The sequence below is a fragment of the Leptosomus discolor genome, chromosome 8, assembly GCF_034619465.1.
Source record: "Leptosomus discolor isolate bLepDis1 chromosome 8, bLepDis1.hap2, whole genome shotgun sequence".
In the NCBI taxonomy this organism is placed as follows: Eukaryota; Metazoa; Chordata; class Aves; order Leptosomiformes; family Leptosomidae; genus Leptosomus; species Leptosomus discolor.
In genome coordinates, this window is record NC_141398.1 from 3,407,776 (window position 1) to 3,424,091 (window position 16,316).

A 16,316-nucleotide genomic window follows, 5' to 3' on the forward strand; every position below is an offset into this window, starting at 1 on the left:
CACTAGAAGAAAAAAAGAATAATACTGAGTTCACAGCAGAGATTTCCAGCAGTCAGTTAAGACACATGGTTGTAAGAAACTGAACTTTGATCCCAGTATCTCTGTGTTTGAAATACATAGCTTTGCGATAGTTTTATGCAGTTTTATTATGTTTTGTCACAATTTCTGTGGAGTTTTTCATGCTGAGTCTGTTAATACACAGATAACGGTGAGTATGCGCTGCACTGAGAACCCCAAAATCAGGAGAGAGTGACAGAGCACTCCTGGAACAATGTTGCCTGGGTTTTCTTTAGTGTTCAGTAGTAATATGAACATTCAAGGTTTTAAAATTGTTTCCTGAGCAGAGCTGGACAATATCTCAGAATAAAACCAGTATTTTGTGGCACTTTTTCAGTAGGTGGCTGTAAAGAATGAATGGCCATTCCTGTTGGCGGGGGAGCGGGAGCCATAGGCCATCGTTTGTAGTGTTGCTGTGAGACTGTTGGATTTTAGACTAAATAAAAGGTTAGATTTATGACTGTTAGTTATTACTGTCCATTCCACCCTCGGCTCCCCTATTTGTTTCCATACAGGTATATGCATTGTGTAGGATTTGGTGTAAAAGAACGTGGGTTTGTGGGGTTTGGGTTTTTTTTTTTTCCTTTTTTTCTTTTCCTCCAGTGGTTTTGCATAGCAGCTTCTGACATCTTCCAAACCACAAGTTGAGGGGAGCTGTTCTAAATCATTCTTTCATAGATTTTGCCCATTTTAACTGCTAGGTCCTAAAACTTTTTCACAAAGCTGTGTCTTCATCAGGGTAGAGATTGGTGCTCGAGGTAAAGAATTTCATTGCCAAAACCTCTAATAAAGTGTGTTCGTGGGTATGTACAGATCCCTGCTTTCCATAGAATTTTTCGTGTCGCTACAGGAAGCTGCTGGTGTTTATGGGAAGCCCTTTACCCCACATTATCTCCTTTTTTCTTCCAGGGGAAAGACCTTTCAAGTGCAGCGAGTGTGGCAAAGCCTTTAACCAGAAGGGGGCATTGCAGACCCATATGATCAAGCACACTGGGGAGAAGCCCCATGCCTGTGCCTTTTGTCCTGCAGCCTTTTCTCAGAAAGGCAACCTTCAGTCCCACATACAGAGAGTTCATTCAGAGGTAAATACGGTTATTCATCAAGTGGTGGGCGCTAATATGCTGCTTATTTCATTTTCGGTATTTAAACGGGCCTGTTTGCTATTCCTGTGCTCTCCGGTGCTTTCTGCAGACGAGGGAGATTGGCTGCTCTAGTGTAGAGTCTAGTTTGTTGGGTTTACCTGCAAGCTTTCCTGAAATAGCTTAATCTGAAGAAATATATACATAGGATAAGTAGCAAACCCTTTGTTTACAATTGTCTTTTCAGTGCCTTGAGAGATTAGTAAATGATGCGTGGGTTTAGGCGTATAAAAACATACCTGTGGCAGCCTTGGGAGAACAAGGGCTAGAATCAGCTGAAAGTAAGCCAAAAGCAGCAGAAAACGGTGAAAAATTTCAAGGCCAAACAGCAACCCACTAACTCCATCACAGAGCGTACTTGAGATTTGTCTTTGAAGTATGTATCTTACAGCCTTTTCCAGAGGTTTTTCAGTTGCAGGTAGACGAAAATTACAAAATAAGATAAAAACCGTTGTTGTCTCAGACCTCTTTATGCTCATTTTTTTTTCTTCTTTGTGACAGTTCTTAAGATTCAAAAGGTACTGCTATGGTGGTGTAATACAGTCTTCTGAGCAACGTTGGCTGTGCAACTTTGTGCTGTAATTTCCTTGCTGACTTTAGTGATTTGTGGTTGGAAATACCCATAGAAAGAGACCTAGTTTTGGATGGTATGAAGTGATAGAGGCAGCTTTTTTTTCCCTCTTTTTTTCCTGTGTGCAGAATATCATCTCTGCTCTCACTCTTTCCCTGAACTCTGTCCAAGGTTTCCTTTCTTGTTTTCCATTCCACAACAATAGATCTTATTTATTGGATTTTTTTACTAAGAATCCTTTTAGTGTGTTAGTTTCTTACTTTTAGGGTATGTCTTAGTATATGAATATGGTTTAGTGGTTTGTATTATGCTTAATTATGTGTTTATATTTCATATAACTTTGTTGTGAGTGTTCTTCCTCGCTATTCACAGCTGCTTATATATGATAGCTTTTGCTACATAAAGACATTAATTTCATAATTTCTGCTGATTTTTTTCAATATTACAGGATTGTTGGGGATCAAGCCAAAAATATTTTTCACTTTTTTTCTCTGTTACTCTGGCTTTTTTGTTAGGAAAAAAAAAAAAAAGTTCATTGTAGGATAAGAGACTTTCAATAAATGCTACCTCTTGATCGCAACTTACGCTGTGTTTTGTGACCCTGAGCTTGTTTTAGTTATTGGTTTGGATCGTTTGTTGTTTTGTTTTTTTTTCTTTCTTGCTGTCAGTGCGTTTCCTTCAAGACTGCATGCAGAACTCTGTTAATTCTTCATTTTACCCTGAGACAATCCCAGTGTGGCATTAAAGGCAATAATGAAACAGGTTGATTCTCACTTTGTACATCGCTATTTAGTCACACCAGTGCTTTATGGGTTGATACCTCTGAGAGTCTGACAGTAATGTCAGAAAATACAAAATTCCGTGCTATATTGCAGTGTGTTTGCTTTTGAAGACTTTATGTTGAAGGTGCTGCACTGGTTCTCATTGCTACGTGACGGACTGAGGGGGAGGTGAGGGTGGTTGGAATCTGCACATCTAGCTGCTTCAATTGCCTCAACCCCTCGGCCTGAAAGTCCCAGACAAGTTGCTGCTGATCACTTTCTCATCCTGTGTGTTCAAATTCAGTTCAAACTATATATTAAACTTCCTTGTCCTTCACTGTGGTGGTTTTTTGGTGGTTTTGTGGCTTTTGTTCCTGCAGTCCTTACGGCCTTTGGCCCAGCCTGTCTCACCTTCCTTCTACTTTGACCCCAAAAACGGGTTTTATTTTTTCTTGGAAAATTATAAAAGATACTTTTGCAAAAGTAAACAGAAGGGAGACAAACTTTGAAGAGAAATTATCTGCATTTTTTCTCTTCATACTTCCTGACGTCCATTTGTATTATGTACAACGTTATGTCTTGATCAGTTTTGTTTCTAAGTGTGTAACAGCAGGAAATTGTGAGGAGGGAAAGGCCCCGTTTGCTGGGTACCTCTGAGGCCCTGTTTTGCTGGATGATGTTTGTTTTGCTCTCTGGTGCTTCCCAACGTTGAGAAGCGGTCATGGGCGATGATAGTCATGGACGTAGGTCACAGTTGCCTTGATATCTGAGAGATACCAGACTGATTCCGTAACTGGATATCAGTAACTTGGAAAAATAAACCATTTTAACCCTCATAATCCCGTAGTATAGTTGTGATGTGGATAAATAATGAAAACCATAATATTTGGTAGACATAGGGAAAATTTACTTTTTTTTGCTGTTTGTTTTATCGAAGGTGAAGAACGGCCCTACATACAACTGTACAGAATGTAGCTGTGTCTTCAAAAGCTTGGGTAGCTTAAATACACATATCAGCAAGATGCACATGGGCAGTCCACAGAATTCTGCGGGCGCTTCAGCAGATGTGTCTCACGTTCCGGCGGTAAGCGTGTTGTGAAAACACCTTTAAGAGCTTTGTTACATCTATATCTTAATTCCAGTAATTCTTCAGATAGGTTAGAACTAAAAGACCTGTAGCTGTCTTTTGACTTTTTGAAGTTTGGTGTCATTTCTGGAATCGATTTGCGTGATTGAGTATTAGTAGAACGTAAATTGGCCAAGTATATGCAAGAAAGGGTTTACAATTTTAAGGTTTGGTTGAAAATATGGCAATTGAATTCTACAATTAAGTAAAATATAATTCTGGTGCTTATGGATTTTGTGGGGAAGAAAGGTTTCCTCCCCAGATAACATAAAAAACCTATGTACTGGAGCAGTAAAATTTAGAACTATTCAAATTACATATTTGTTTCAAGTAATTTTTCAGAAATTGTTTTATATAATTTTAGTCCTTGTAAACACAATCGATTCTTCTGAGTATTTCTGATAACTTGTTTTAAATGTTACCTTCTGATTTGATGGTTCATCAAGGAAGAAACCTTAGTTTTATTGGAAGCACTGAGTGTATTTCTTTCTTCACCGAGATACAAGAAAGAGCTAAAATTCAGAAAGTGCTTCTGGTTTCCTAAGACTAGTTTTTGAGCCAGTGCATATTTAATATAGCATGGTTTTGTGGGGTTTTTTCTTTGAATAGGACTCCCTTTCTACCTTCATTCCACTCTGTTTTGCATAATTCCCAACTTTTGTGCTTTCATATTCAATGGATGACAAACGATACTAGACTTTGAAGAGGAGGGTTAAAATCTAAAGTCTCAGCTTCATTATGTAGCTGTATCTTGTTGAAAATGGGTGTCTGGTCGTGCTGTTTCGAGAACCATTTTTTGGTTTTTAGATTCCATAAGGTTTTTGTATTGCAGGTGCTATTTGTCTCGTCAGGTCAATTAATAATAATAATTTAAAAAAAAATTAATGTGTCCTGTTTGCTTGCAAGTACATATAGTCTCTACATCTTTCTGTACCTTTCCACATTCACGAGCCTAATCTTAAAAGCAAGATGGAAAAGAATTCCTTCATACTACCTCATGTTTGCCTTCCCTGGCCACCTGTCGTTCTCGTTTTGGTTTGCTCGAGTGTTTTGCATTCGCCTTGTGTATATATTACAGCGGCGTGGTGGTGTTATTTTTGCTGCATGCGTACATCCCTGCTGGCGTGACAGAGTGGAAAAGCAAAGAATACCTCCATATGATAGCAAAAGCAAAACTGCAGAAAAAAAGTTTCTTTCTGAAACCAGATGCCAAGAAGTTTAACAAGGAAGAACAAAGATGATAACTGACACGTCAGTTGCATATTAAAGGAGTATTATGCTTTTTATTTTTAATTTTATATCTGAAACTGCAGATATTTAATGATGGATGGATTATTTTTTGTTAATTGCTGTAGAAAGTTGCGACGTTCTTAGATTAGCACTTGCATTCTTAGAGTAGAACTGACTTTTCCATTCTGCTCAGAGCTTGCAGAGCTGCTTTAACAACAATCTCTGCTATAACAGTTCTGTTCTGAAGTTCGTGGTCAGCCTCTGTCCTCCCTTGTTGTGTACCTGGGGGTGAACGATGATTATATCCTTAATAAATATACATAATGCCAAAAGCTGAGGTCCCCTGACGTGCTGTGCTACCGAAGAATGCGTTCTTGTGTCATACCTGAGTATGTCTTATAAAAGATGCTTACTGTAAGGCTGTTTCCTGTCTTCTGCTGTATCGGTGCTTCTGGCTAAGGTATTGGTTTCTGTAACTTGGGTTTATTTGATATATATAAACTAGGAAGCAACATTAGTGATTCTGTGTGCTTTTGTACCTCTCCCATAATCTCGTTTTTTCTGTCCCTAGTCTCTGTACTGTGGGAAAATGCACAGTGCTACTTTTCTGCGTGGCACTAGTCGTGTTTTTCTTCTTTTTTTTTTTGTACAAAGGCTTAAAATACTTTCTTCTCATTTCTTTGCAGGACTCTGTCACCCAGCCTTTAACAACATCCCCTGCTAATCTTTTGCAACCTGCTGATAACAAATGGAAGAATGTGAGTGTAGAGTTTGTGTCGTATTTTTGTGTCAAGACGAAAAGTGGGAGAAACGGTACAGCATTTTGTAAATTTGCCTTTACCTGGTGAAAAAGGAGATGCAGCGGTCCTCTGCGACAAGCGATCAGCTGCTGTGGGAAGGCAAGCTTGTTGGTGAATGCAGCTGGTTATTTAGGAATGGAACAGGTCTTTGATGGATTGTATTTCCTCATTTGTTGTACGGTCATGATTTTGCATATGATTCATTAGCTCTTCAAAATAGAGGTACATACTCTTCTGTATAAAAAGACCAGAGGAGAATAAGGACTGTTAAAAATACCGGATTATCCTGCCCCTCTGCCTTGACTTCACAGGGGTACAGTGGTTTGGGAGGAGAGGGAAGGAGCTGTGCCCGTGCTGGTTGAGTTGGTTGAAATTGAGGCGGCAGCGGGACTGGGGGGCTCGGGAGGAGCCTGTGGAGCCGGGGAAGGACACGCAGGGCTGGCTTGCTGGAAGCCCAGAGCAAGCAGCCTCGATGGGCAGGCGGTGCCGGTCACAGTGAGCGCAGTAGCGTGTTCTCTTGCGGGTATGTAGCATGTTGTGGTCCACTATAGGTTGCAGCACGGTGTCTTAGTAACAGGCTGACTTGACTTACACTCCCCCCTTCCCACCTTCGGCCCCTGATTATCTGCTCGTGTACTAGAACCCACAAAACCAAGGGCGAGGAAATGTGGCAGTATTGCTTTAAAGTCACCATAACCAATCTATCCACTTTCTTTTTATCTCTCACTGTGAATTCAGCGTTCCAGGACCAGTTAACTTTAAGCTGAACAGAACTGATGTCACCTAGTTCATTACTAATAATTTGCTGTATTAAATAAATACTATGTTTCTTAGAAGATTTTAAAAAGTATTGAAAGTGGTTGTCCTTCAAAAGCAGTTTAAGTAAATTTTCCTGTAGGGTGGTTTATATTCAAAAACTCTCCAGCAAATCAAGTTCTAGGGGAGAACCAATGACCTACCTTTTTCTCGAGTGTCAAGAGGATATTTTTGTCCATGTTCATTGGAACTGAATATTGAAATTAGACTCCTGTGTCAGTGTCATATTGTGGTTCCCTGTACTTGATGCAGAGCGCCAGGGCTTTCCCCAGTGAGAGAAAGCAGTTGGGGAGCAATGGATGCCCTTGCCCACCCCCCCCTCCCAGAATTGCCTGTTACTCTTGCCTGCTAAGTGAGAGATCTGGTCCTGTTCCATCCTTAGTCTCAGCATCTTCAAATCTGTTTCTGCTCCAGCAAAAGATGTAGTAACTGTTGAGCTGCCAAGCAGCAAAGATTGAGGTAATTTATGAAGAGGACAAATCAGTGATACAGAGCGATCTGGATTTCTTGGTGAGCTGAGTGCACCAAGCGATACATGTTCTCATGTGGCCAAGAAGAAAATCACATATAGAAGAAGAGGAGAAGTAGGCAGTATTCACAGGACAGGAGTTTTCAAGGGTTTTAAATTCCCCTTATAAATAGGGATGGAAGAGGTAATAACTGATGTATCAGCTAAAAGCTAGGTTTTCCGTGCCTGGAAAGATGAGGTTTGGTCTTTTTATTTACACAAGAAACTTTGCGTAGAAATGAAAAGCTCGTACGTCTTCTCTATTTCATTCTGGGAATTTTTTGCTTTTGTGAGTTGTCTGGTTACAGTGTTCACTATTCATGAACTGTATTGGAAGATACAGGAGGAATCAGAGCCGTCCAAATTCTTAAAGTATGATATGATGTATTTTATTATTGAAGAGATTCAAGTGCATTATCTATTTTGCCCATCAGGTAAAATATTTAAGGATGACTTGATCTGCTGCCTTGAAGAAAAGGGAAATATCTGTAACCTCTTCAGTAGAGGAGAAAAAAACGTTTTGAGGGCTGAGGCTAGACAAATTTGCGCTTTGAAATAAAGTATGGAATTTGAGTGTGGATAATTTACTGTTGGAGCAACTTGTTGATGTTGGAGAGCAACAGAAGCAGTTACCACAATGAATTACTTGATGTAAAGAACTGGTTTCTGTGGTTACTTTACTTGAAGGAGCAATTCACTCGGAGCGGTCACACGGTCTGTGTTACACAGCAGATCAGTCAGACCAAGGAGGATCACAAGGTCCACTGTTGGAATTGAACAAATGTGGAACTATGAAGTAGTGATAAAGCACTTCATTCTCCCTGCTATTTTTAAAATTGGGTATTGAAGGGAGACCTACAAAGAGACCTCTGAAGCTTTCTCTAATGAACAGGGTAAAAAGAGAACCTCCATGGGACTGTATATCAACGGCTGTATAATATGTGGCTAAAGACATGTAGTGCTGTAATTTCCCTGTCAAAGATGACGTTGAGCAGGTCCATCACTAACAATTTTTTTTTTTTTTCCCTCTTGCTAAAGCCTGGGAGAATTTTACAGACTTTTGAGCGTAGGCTTCCTGCTCTGCTAAGAGCTTCCCTGCGTTCTGTGGCGAGAAAATGAATGGGCTCCAGAGAGAGCTGTTCGACTGGCTAGCAGAGCGCTTTGTTTCAGTTCCTGTTTATTGCGGTGAAAGTGGCCTGTCGTGTGTTTTGTTTGTAAAATATTGAAATGTTTATGGCACTTCTGCTGAACAGGAACCGGAAGAGTTTGAGTCTTTCCATCTGTCCCACTGGTGAGCTGAAAAAAAGGCAAAGTAGTGGTTAAATCGGCAAAATAGCAAGCGGTGCTGTCGCACGCGTGCGTGAGAAATGAGATGAGGGTTTGTTTTATGTCGTCTGGTGAGAAGGAATTAAGACTACCTCATCAAATTTGCAGGATATAACTCGAGTCAAACTAATTTTTCTTAATGTATTTCTTTGTAACCGTCCTCGGATATGGTGACAGCGTCATTTTAGCTGTCTGGTGTGATGTGTCGGTATAAAGGAAACCTCAGGGGAGTTTTCAGATTGGAAGAAATGCTGCGTGAAGCCTAAGATTAGTCTTTTTTGGAAATTATCTGGAAGAAGATAGCATTTGATATATATAGGTGTGCATATGCGCCTGCAAGTGGTTATTTTTAGAGAACAGAAGTGAATATTAGAAGCAAATATCCAGTGTGTTCCAAGAAACAGAATTACAGGGCTAGCCTTTATATAAATACCTGTTTATCTCTTCTGCAGTAAGACAAATGATTGGAAGCAGTGGTTTCAGTAATGTTATACATGCGGAATGTATTTGTTAAAATAAAGAAAAGTTTATAAATTAAGGAGAAGAGAAGGAGGCTTTATTCCTGATTTTTGAAAAGAAATACTAAGGCTTTTTATCATTTTTTTTCGTATTTGTGGCTAAGGTAGCCTAAGATACAGTGATCAAATCCAAGATTAAGAAATTTGATTTTTAGACTTTTAAGTGTTTTTAGTATTCTGACAGAGCTCCACGTGTATTTAGATTTTGAGAGTATGAAGACATTCCTCTAAAGCTAAGAGATTTGGAAGGTTGAAAGTTGAAGGGAAAGAAGTTAGTAGTTTGGTTGTTCTGGAAGGTGCTGTTGTAACAACACAAGTAATTTCAAACAGAAAAAATCTCACTTTTTCCAAAGGACTTGCCTTAGGTAAATGTGAACTTTAAAAAGACAACCATGTCAGGGCTGTTTGTTTGTTTTGGAGTGACTTGTCCTGTGGCTCCTACATGTGGAATTCAGTAATCGGTCCCTGTGTCTTGTAGACTGGTTGAAGGTTCAGCAGTTAGGGTGAACTTAATCCGAGCTGTGAGCTGACAGTCGTGCACCTTGGGAAGAACTCCAGAAAAGGGATGTCCAGAAGCAATCCTTTAGTGGAGCGAGCAGACCTTGAATGACAGCTCTGTGTGATCCCTGTGTCTTGCGCAAGTGGACACCCTTGTAGTGGACGTTTCAGATGAGGGAGCCCAACAGTTCCTACGTACTTTTCCTCTTCCTTTACAAATGTACTGCTGTATATTTCAGGCCACACATTTTCGGTCTCCGCTTCTTCAACAGCCAGAAAACCAGGTCTCTTCAGCTGCTGCTCATCAGGGTCAGCAGGCTGTAACGGATGTCATCCAGCAGCTCCTTGAGTTATCCGAACCAGGTCCTGTAGAAAATAACCAGCCCCAACAGCCTGGTCAACAACTCAACATTGCAGTGGGAATCAACAGAGATATTTTGCAGGTAAGAGCTGTGTGTGAGAACAGCTTTACACTTGGGTGGGTTCGTTCTTAGTTTTATTTTAGTGAAATCTGTATTTTCAACGATAGCCTTCCTTCTGCATTTCTGAATGCGTTATCAGTCAGGAATGAACTGTAAGGTCTACTGAAGGCATATTGAAGGCACCAAGATACCTTTTTTTTGTATAATTTTGCAAAAGCAAGGGTATAAATACTGATTACATGGCCTAGAAGAAAGCTTTGACTGTGCATATCCATTCATGGACATTTGTTTATCCCCTTTGGCTTTTTTTTTTTTCTGTTGTCTAGAAGCAGCTTGTGGCACGTCCTTAAGTTACTCTGTGCTTAAAATATGATGACGTTTAAGAGGGGAAAAATACTTTTCTCTGATTAAGAAATGAGAATGTATAAAGGGCCTTTATCCTGTTCTAACTAATAAGGGCTATTTAAATATTTCCTATTGGGGCAAAGAAAATGTCTTTCTGGGTCAGACCAATGTTTAGTGTAACCCATTATTCTGTCCTTGATACCAGCAGTAGGAGATGCTGCGGAACAGAGGAGGTGCAGGCAGTAATTCAGCTGTCTATGCTTGTTCTGCAGCCTCCACCACATAATGGAACAGGGCAGAGAATATTCTTCTTCAGTACTGGTGGTAGCCTGCTGACCTTTAAGATATTTTTTCATCTCTAGTCTTCCAAGAGCTATTGAAATGTCTTTTCGGAGTACACGAATGTTACATGTAGCTATGTGCTGGTTCACCGTGTTACCTGTGCTGAGTTCTGTAGTGTCGGGAACGTGTTATGTACTTGCACCAAACTATAACAAAAAAAGTAACTATTGTTGTCATAGCCAGTAAAAAAAAATGAAAAAAATCAGTCTTTGAGGCTGATTCTTTTAAGTTATTGTAGGAGCATCACTAGCCATATTGTTGTACAAAATAAAAATAAAACGTAGGTTTTTTTCCAAGCCATCAAATCTCTGCACCCTCCTACTTCACCGTGTGTTGGAGGTCTTTGATCCAGAGCCCTTTCAGACACAACAGCATCCATAAAGGTGCCTACGCTCCGGTCCCTTCCAGAAATGAGCGCACAGCTCTTGCCTCGGTCCGATGGTGGTCGGTGGCTTGTTGGGAGAGGCTTTTGAGCTCTTCCGAGCCTTTCTTCGGTTTAGCTTTCTTCCTTTTTCTTTAGATCATCTGTGGCTTCTTCACAAGCTGATGGGCTTCAAATCTGATCTTTTGTGGGGAGCTATGGTCCCCCGTAGTAGGCATAAGAGGTAGCTACGTATTCCTGGCAAATGTTGAATTCTGTAGAAACCATTGGCGCTTTTCTGAAAGGCGGTTGGTGGCCCATGTCTTAGTGCAGGAAAGCCAACTTAAAATCCCACAGAGAACCAGAACTCGGTGTTGTCTGAGAATGGTTTTGCCGGTTTGAAATCCAGCGGAAATCCTGGGAGGATGAGCCGTTTAATTCCTTTGGTTATATTTGCGTTGTGTTTTCTAAGGAGTTGTGTGAGAAAAGTTGGAGTAATTGTGGGACATTTCTGGTTTAATCTAGAAGCTGTTTTGTTCTCTTTTAGCAAGCTTTAGAGAACAGTGGGTTGTCTTCGATTCCCGTCTCTGCTCATTCTGCCGACTGCAGCCAGGCTAAGGCTCCTGGGGCCCAGGATCAGAACCCGGACGTCCAGACTCTCTCAAATCATCAGGCTGACTCTAATAATGCAGAACAAGACAAGGAGCAAGAGAGTACAGATAAAGTGGATAAAAAAGAAAAAAAGGTTATTAAGAAAAAATCACCGTTTTTACCTGGTAATGTTGCCACTGCTTGCTACTTTCTGTGCTGTAAGGACTGCAGTATTTGTGGGTGTGCTGATGGCTTTATAAAGGGATTTCCCAAATAAAACTGCGGATCAGTTACAATCCTCATCTACTTTTATCGAAAACACAGTATAAATTATGATAGCATTTATATCTTTTATTATACTGATACTAAAATGTGCCAGAATGGCGTTCAGTGAAGTTACGCTGTTAAATCTTGTGGATTAAATCAGCGGAGTTTTTGGAGGAGGACAAAAAAAAGAAAGAATATAAATCTTTTTCCCTCTTTTTGCCATCACCCTTCTCTGAGGAGGATCGGGACTTCCTCTTTGGAGGCGAGGCCTCACACGAGGCAGAAGGGCCGTGCTGCCGCCGCCTGGTGCAGATCTTCACTGATCTAGGCCATGTAGAGAAGGATGAAGGTTGGCCTGGTGGATAACGCTTCATGTCCCCCGTGTTTGGAATCCCAGTACTGATTTGGTGGTGTCACCATAAATGCTTGTTAATATTTCACCTCCTTCCTTGCTGTATTGTGCGTATGCAGGTCTGGATTTTGTCTCTGTGTCCTTAAATGCAACTTTAGTGCTAAAGTTGCTCAAGCTTGAAGGTTGCCAGAAGTGGTTTGTTCCAAGTATAGCTTGGAATTGTACTTTACTGGCTGGCCTGGTGGAGACAGCTCTGTCATGAGCAATCATTGAGCTCTGTCCGTAGTAACTTCATAGATACATGGATGTTGCTTTTTTCCTTTGCAAGGGTTGCAGAAATTGATCCAAAGTCGAAAACTCGTCTTGTCCAGCGTAGCTAAAAATCAACATTAACTTTTTCCTCTGGTAATAACAACTCTTGTTCCTAGTGTGTAACAGTACCAACTGTCTCACTCGGACTGCAAAGAGAAAGGTCACTGCTGTATAGCCAAACACAACCGCCTTCATTTTTTGATAAAATAACATAACCTCAGTGCATTGACGTGGTTTACAGGAAAAAAAAACCACTACGTGAACTGATTTAAATGAGCAAATATCTGATATTGAACAACATCTGTGAATAAAAATCCCTGATAGGATTTAGAAGCTTCTTTTGTCATTTTTTGTTGAGAAAAGGTTCGCTGTTGCTGTAGGGAGAGCCCTTAGGGTTCTTGGATCATAAACCAGCCTTTGTGAAAAAGCAGCCTTAAGCTGTAAATCTTTCAGAAGGACTTTTTATGGCATTTTTGCTCCTTGAAAACTTTACAAAACGTAATTTAAGTCTGAATTTGTAGAAGAGAGGGGGTCGTATGAAGTTATTTCCTCCAGTTAGATGTTTAGTACTTAAAATAATTTGGTGTGGTTATGGCTGAGAAATTATGTTCTTTGTTGGATAATTTTATGTTAGATACGGTATTTATAAGTTAACTGCTATATGATATTGTATTACAACTACCTTCTGGTTTTGAGTGGCGTACAAACTGCAATCTTTCGGTTCTGTGAAGTTGGACATTTCTTGGCTTTTTTTCTTCTCTCCTTTTTTTTTTTTTTTTTTTTTTTTAAAAAACCTTCTGCCTTTTCAGTAGCATGAAAATGTTTAAATTTCAACCGGATCCTCTTAGGTTAGCAGAATGTGTCTGACAAGTTAATTGCCTACGAAACGTGTTGTGGTGGCGCCTGTTTCGCGAAATGTTTTTGAGCTTTGGTTGCTTTGAATAATGGTGTCAGGGTAGTGGGATTTTTGAAGAACTGTTAAAGTGTTTCAAACACATTCATTTTGTCCCTTTTGTTTTAGGTTCTATACGTGAAGAAAACGGAATCAGGTGGCATGTTTGTCCGTATTGCTCCAAAGAATTTAAAAAACCAAGTGATCTGGTGCGCCACATTCGCATTCATACCCATGAGAAGCCGTTCAAGTGTCCCCAGTGTTTCCGCGCCTTTGCCGTTAAGAGCACTCTCACAGCACACATAAAAACCCACAGTGGCATCAAAGCTTTTAAGTGCCAATTTTGTATGAAATGCTTTTCCACCTCAGGGAGTTTAAAAGTTCACATTCGTCTACATACAGGTAAGGCCTCGACATTGCTTGTGTGTTTTCAGTGATGTGGGTGAGACCTGAAATGAAAAAAGACCATGTGAAGCGCTTCCGTCGTAGAGGTGTCTGTCATGTCGTTGATACCGATCGGAGAATGAACCATTCCTAGCGTCTTAGATGATGAACTTAAATTTTTATCATAACTTTCTGGTGTTTCATGGCTTTGAAACTTTGTTTGAGCTCTTACACAAGCCACGGACACTTAGTTTTCTGATGATGAATCAGCTGTTGCTCGTATTTAATATCGCTGTTGTGAGTGTATTTAATTGTGCTTTCTCAAGAGTCATACTCTTAGCATTTGAGTTCTGATTTTGCTTTTCCCCAGTTCTCTCTCATATTTTCTCTGCATCTTTTCTTCCCACTTTCTGATAATTTCCCTGTATCACTCAGGGCTGTTTCGTTCCTTCCCATTTTTTCTTCAAGAAAAAGGTGTTGCTTGGCGTTTTCACCAACTGACCTGTTTTCAGTATCTTACACTGCATACCCTAAAACTCCTCTGTTCATATGATCCTTGTTTGCATCCCATACCATGTCTTCAATACCTGATTTTCTGTGGCTGAACTTCTATCCCCTGCATAGAGAAAAATGAATTTTCCACTCCTGGTGGACTAACTGGTTGTTTTCCTTCCTTTGTTCTTGCAGGGAAATAAGCTTTCAGCAAGATAAGCTCATAAATGCGCTGCTCTTTCCTTTCACTCCTGTTTATGTATTTACATTCTGCAAAAGTGTCATTCATTGGCTGTGTGCATTTGGTGTTCAACGTTTTGCAGTCAGGTGCCTTTCGTCCGTGAAATACCGGTGCTGGATTCCTCTGCAGAAAGTTTTTCACTTTGTTTTTTGTAAACCTGTAAACTAGTATTTTTTTCTGTTACTTTAAAGTCAACCTTCCTTTATTTAAGAAGTCAGACTCTGTCAAAAGCACTCGGTGGCTTGAAAAAGGGGTAGTCCAGTGTTTATGAAACACTAGTGTGTAGCTAGCCATCATTCAGCACCCTTGTCTTTCCTGTCAGAGGTGTTTTCCTTCTCCCTCTGTCTAGCACATTAGGCTTACTGGGGCAGGTTAGAGGTTCATCTGGCCCTGTGTGCTCTCCCTGATGGCCACGTGTGGAAAAGGGGAAGCCTACAGTAATGCTTCTTAGCAGCGTCCAACAAGCTTCTCTGCAATAAGCAGCACCCTGTAGATTGTTTTTTTGGTGCCGAAGAGCTTAGCTGATTGGTTTTGAACCCATGTGAACTTACTAACTAACATAGTGAATTCACGTGTTGAGTGAGCTACACGTTGAGTAAGGTACTTTCTGTTCCTTTAAATATTCTGCTCGTTGGTTTCATATGTTTTAGTTACTGTATTGCGAAGAATGGTTCGGTCTTCTTCCTTGTGCGTTTTTCCCACCTGTGGTTTCCTGGAGCTTTCTTCGTAATACCCACTCGTTTCCTAGCCTTCCAAGCCCAAGATTTCCCGTTGAACAACAGCTGGAAGTTTGTGGGCTTTGCCTGTCTCTTAACTTACCGAGTTCTCCAGTATCCTTCCCGAGGGCAGATTTCGACTGGATTTTGCGTTGCAAAAGTCTTTCTTCTATAACTCCTGTTTCTGACTGCGTTGACGTTTTCAGAGACCGAGCTAGAGTTTCGTTAGACTTTGTCACATCGCTGTTCCTCTGGTTTATCCTATTCTATAACATTTGTCCGTGTGTTTGCTGATTCTTTTTTCTCACAGTTTTTAACAGTTTGTTTTGGAAGGATATTTGACCTGCTATCTGCAATTCTTCTGGAATCCTTTGAAAATCACTGTCACTTTTGCATCCTCCGGCTTCCTCATAACAACTTTGCATAAAGTGATGTGTTACAACCAGTTTAATGGATCTGTTTTGAAAACCTGTTTAACAGTAAACACCCTGATAGAAAACAAAAAAAGAAAAGAGAATCTGTATTCCAAAGCTACGTTTCTAGGGTGGTGGAAATAAAATCACAAACTAATATTTTGGTTTTAATCTTTTGCAGGTGTTAGGCCTTTTGCTTGTCCTCACTGTGACAAAAAATTTAGAACATCAGGCCACCGGAAAACTCATATTGCTTCACATTTTAAACACACCGAGCTAAGGAAGCTGCGACATCAGCGTAAACCTGCGAAAGTTCGAGTAGGAAAGACGAGTGTTCCGGTCCCAGACATACCTTTGCAAGAGCCCATACTCATAACTGATTTAGGTAAAGGAGTAAATCCATGCTCTCGTGGCGATTTTTGCTGGAAAATACAGGTCACAGTTTAATCCAGCAAACAAGTTGAGAGTTTAGTCAGAAAGATGCACTTTGAAGTAAGTCATCAGAAATAACCAGGCTTCAGAAAAGGGCCGTGCTTTGTAGTGGCTTGCACTAGAATTGATAAGAAGAGTTTTTTTTTATTTACAGAGAAATTGTACAATCCTTACCAGAAAAAAAAAGTGTGCGCGTTTTTACATCACGTTAGAAGTTTAACTTAACTATCGTTAGACTGTTGGTATAGAAAAGGTGACAGACAGTTCATGACCTAGATCCTTCTTAAGGTGATCATGTTTATTCAAATTACATATCTTAATGAGTCGAGGTGCGATACGATGCTAGTGTCTTTGTTATAGTTGTGACCACGGCTGAACGAGTGTTATCATTAGTGATAACGTTT

At 40.3% G+C, this 16,316-nt stretch overlaps 1 protein-coding gene across 1 annotated transcript in view; it reads left to right on the forward strand.

Annotated features, from left to right (window-relative positions):
* The window catches only part of ZNF236 (zinc finger protein 236), a 73,068-nt gene that overhangs the window by 23,303 nt on the left and 33,449 nt on the right, over positions 1-16,316 (forward strand). The window contains exons 6-12 of the mRNA XM_086468862.1: positions 967-1,139; positions 3,466-3,612; positions 5,571-5,642; positions 9,590-9,793; positions 11,368-11,596; positions 13,364-13,636; positions 15,662-15,865. Coding sequence (XP_086324988.1) covers positions 967-1,139; positions 3,466-3,612; positions 5,571-5,642; positions 9,590-9,793; positions 11,368-11,596; positions 13,364-13,636; positions 15,662-15,865 — 1,302 coding nt within the window. The remainder of the gene's footprint in view (positions 1-966; positions 1,140-3,465; positions 3,613-5,570; positions 5,643-9,589; positions 9,794-11,367; positions 11,597-13,363; positions 13,637-15,661; positions 15,866-16,316) is intronic.